At 37.9% G+C, this 3811-nt stretch overlaps 1 protein-coding gene across 1 annotated transcript; it reads right to left on the bottom strand.

The window, feature by feature from the left end:
* Nucleotides 1–803: 803 nt before the first annotated feature.
* On the bottom strand, nucleotides 804–3811 carry LOC106103008. The gene is made up of 5 exons (XM_013282637.1): nucleotides 3613–3811; nucleotides 2990–3119; nucleotides 2038–2183; nucleotides 1685–1826; nucleotides 804–1371 (listed from the first exon to the last, which is right to left on the bottom strand). Exons 1-5 carry the CDS (start codon nucleotides 3680–3682, stop codon nucleotides 1161–1163), a joined length of 699 nt encoding a protein of 232 aa, XP_013138091.1. The 5' UTR covers nucleotides 3683–3811; the 3' UTR covers nucleotides 804–1160.

The raw sequence follows: 3811 nt of genomic DNA, 5'->3' as shown, positions 1-3811 counted from the left end.
TATTTTGTTTTTGGTGTATTTTGTTTTGTTTTTAGTGCATTTTGTTTTGTTTTTCGTGTATTTTGTTTGGAAGTCGGTTTTGTTTTTTTTCATAATATAAGGCGAGAAACGAGTAGGTAGTGGGCACCTGAATCCAGCGAAATGGCAAGCGACCGCTGCCCATAAACATTCGCAATTGTAGATGCGTTGCTTCCCTTTATTTGACGGAGGAGGAGACGTACATAAAGAGGACATTTCCCCTGACTATGCGTCTCCTCCACCGTCAAATGCACTTTTCCTTCCCATCCTTTCGTCTTAAAAAAAGGTTTGAAAGGCGATTATTCTGGTTGAATTCTGTTACTAGTTATGGATCTTGGCCTGTGTCAAGGTTAGTCTTATCAAGATACAAACATAAGGAAAATCCCAATTAGTAGCAAGCCAGATTATTATAAAATTTAAATAAAGTATGTAGATAGTTACATAATCCATGACTTGGGAAAAGCATAAAATGATGCTGCTATTCATATCCTACATTAAATTCTAAAATGATTTTATGACCGAAACCGCTTTATTCCCACCCTTCTCCTAACCTATAACTGAGTTATAATAACTATTATGATTTCCTACATACTTTCCAACTTATAATTTAATCGTCAGTAATGTGTACCAAACAATCACAAATAATTGAACCCACACGCCTTTTTGTAGTCCAAGTTTTAGTATACGTAAAGTAATTATTTACTGTATCAAATTAATTTCGTTTGAATTGGCTTTTTCTGAGTAAAACACCAGGATATTTCCTTACTTATTTATTAAGTCTTAACATTTATTAAACTTTATGTCTTCTTTAATTATCGTCCTTATTATAATACGTTATTTTCGCTTCAACATTGCGAATATAATGCGAGTAAAAAATAGCAATAAAATTACAATATTTGCGGGATTTCTGGCTCAGATAATCCTTAACTATGACATGGTAATTTTTCTGTCACTTTTGCGATATTGACTGTTTCGTCGTCTAAAAAGTTGATCAGCGCTTAGAAGGTGAAATGACGTCGGACTTCTTTGAGAGACTTACGGCCAGAAGGGTAACATCTACTGGATACAAAGAGACGAATGAACATATTTAACGCAAACATCAAATTGTAATAAGCGCCTGATGCTTTAGTTCTTCGGTTCGTCTATTGGAAGCGGAGTGTGTAGAGCACGGTGAGCAGGGGCGCAGTGAGGGCTACCGGCGGGGGCGATGCGGCGCAGTGCGTGCCCGGCTCATTGCTGCACGCGGCCACGTCCTGTGCCAGCACCCAGGCGATGCGGCGCAGCACGGTACCAGCCCTAGCCGAGCACGCTCGCGCAGCGTGAGACACGCACGACAGGAACTCGTCACGGGCACTGGATATAATATTTTCATTTACATGAGGCTTCATCATCTCTTGTACTTCTGGACTAGGGAGGTCGACCCCGAGTTTGGGTTAATTTAAAAACGGTACAGGTTTAATCAAAATGTTCTCCGTAAGAACGACGTGTCTGACATATGAAATTCCCAAAATTCAAAAACACATTGGTGAAAACATTGATCACAGGATCTCCAGACTTTAGCGGTTAATCCTCTGCGACATAAAGCTTTATTTAACTATAGTACATGTAAATAAAATTAAAAAATGCTGAAAACAAGGTGTAGTCAAATATCACAATATATTCTTACCAACAAAATTCTGAGTTCCTGTTAAAGTAAACAATTTGTGGAGAGCGCTCTGCAATGTCCCTGACAGTTATTTGCAATCTGTCCACGCAGGCCGACCACTCGGCCGACACCATCGCCAGGCAAGCCGGCTCCTTCAGGTATTCTGTTCAACAGAAGAATACATTGTACAGCACAATAGAATACAGTATACAACCTCAAAGTAAATTTCATACATAAAGGAGAATCACAGTACGACATCAGATTAAAACTGGCCATAACTAATTATCACCCTCGGCAATGAGCTTATAATAACTGTTTTATGCTCGACCTAGAGTTCTATATTGTTATTGATGTATTTACAAAATTGGTACTACCTTTCCTCACTGCAGTTCCATTTGAGCAGAGGTAGCGCATGAGGATCTGAGCGCCGGCTATCTGCCGCTGAATGATCTTCTGTCCGTCTGTCGGCAGACAGCGTTTCATCCACTCATTCATGCACGACATGCCGATATTGTATGCCCTGCAAATACACAAGTAAATGATAGAAATTTTAAATTAAATTTTTGAATATATTTTGTCATGTCTTCTTAAAGTCAAATGCGATCATTTGAAACCCACATTGAGAGGACGGTAAAATATGTCAACGACTGTTTTGTATTGATAGCCTTCTTGGGTTTATTTATAGTACTCAACTGATAAATTTGATCCCGTGTTGAGAGGTTTCTGCAAAAATGTTTCATCCACCATTTTGCGTCGATGGCTATCTTGGTTCATAAACTGTTCTCTGTCCATTCTACAAAAAGTCGTTTAACATATCATGATCGTATCTATACTAATAAGCGAAAATCGAAAACGGCTCAACTCACGCTTTTATTCTCCGGTGACGGCACCGACTAGTTACAGACCCTTCGGGAGCCCTTCTTCAGGGTGAGTAGACCTCGTGACCGCCAGTGCGAGGCGCGACGTGACCGCGAACAAAAGCTAATTAATATTCGCCCTGAAGGTGACCCCCGAAGAGTCTGAAACTAGTCGGTGCCGTCACCGGAGGAATAAAGCGTGACTTGAGCCGTTTTTAATTTTCGCTTAAAGTATTGTCTCACGATAGTTTAAACGATTTAATTCTATACTAATATTACAAAGAGGAAAGATTTGTATTTTTCGATTTTTGTATGTATTTGATTCACGTACAAACTACTGGACCGACTTCAAGAATCCTTTACCATTCGAAAGATAATTTATATGTGAGTAACGAAAGCTATATTTTTTATTACTCTTTAATTTCTCGCGGACGACGTCGCGAGCAACAGCTAGAAGACGATAACTTACGAACAATGCGCGTCAAGCTCTTCTTTGTTTCGCGGCAGACCAATTCTTGTGCGTGGTACTCGGTCTATGCAAACCTGCAACTGGCTGGAGACGCATGTTTCTTCTTCAGGAAGATCTGATCCAGCACTACCTAAACCATTGAATATGGGACTAATTTATTTAAAAAAAATACTACTATGATCTCACGTAAAAAGTCAACGTGATAGAGATATATTAAAAAAAATACTAATGCAGTTAAGATTTCTACATATTTTCCAATTTGTAAAAACCTTAATTTAATCCAAAAACATAATTTGATGTTAAGTTTCACGTCACAGCTCCAAAACATTTTTAAATTTAGTTATTGAGGTGTGGTAATTAATGATAATCTTTTATTTTCTAATTTCAATTACGCGATGAAAATATATTTTCTAACAATTAAGTAAATCTTAAAAGCAATAAAAAAACTATCGATTGAGTACATTACTTTGCATAGTTACATTATTGTTTACGGAAAACATACTGCTGAAACACTTTTCTTGTCCCTGTTTTATCTTAATTTGCAAAAGAACATATTTTTACACGTGCATTTCAGTGGGGAATCCCACTGTTAATTAATATACTAAAAACATTAATGTACTTACTTGTGAGCAACAACAAAACAACAAACAATGTTGCCATATTGACAATAGTCATTGAACTTTTTTCAAACATTCAATTATGTTACGAAACCACAACACTTTTATTAGCGAACCCGAGTTTGAAACTTTTTGTTTTTAATTTCGCGAACTCGCCAGAAGTTAGCTTTCGGCCAGTACGTGTGCCTTGCGCGAGATCCCGTAT

Source organism: Papilio polytes, unplaced genomic scaffold, assembly GCF_000836215.1.
Source record: "Papilio polytes unplaced genomic scaffold, Ppol_1.0 DF823879.1, whole genome shotgun sequence".
Taxonomy (NCBI): domain Eukaryota; kingdom Metazoa; phylum Arthropoda; class Insecta; order Lepidoptera; family Papilionidae; genus Papilio; species Papilio polytes.
Note: the sequence above shows the minus strand (reverse complement) of the source record. Positions and strands in the feature narration are given on the sequence as shown.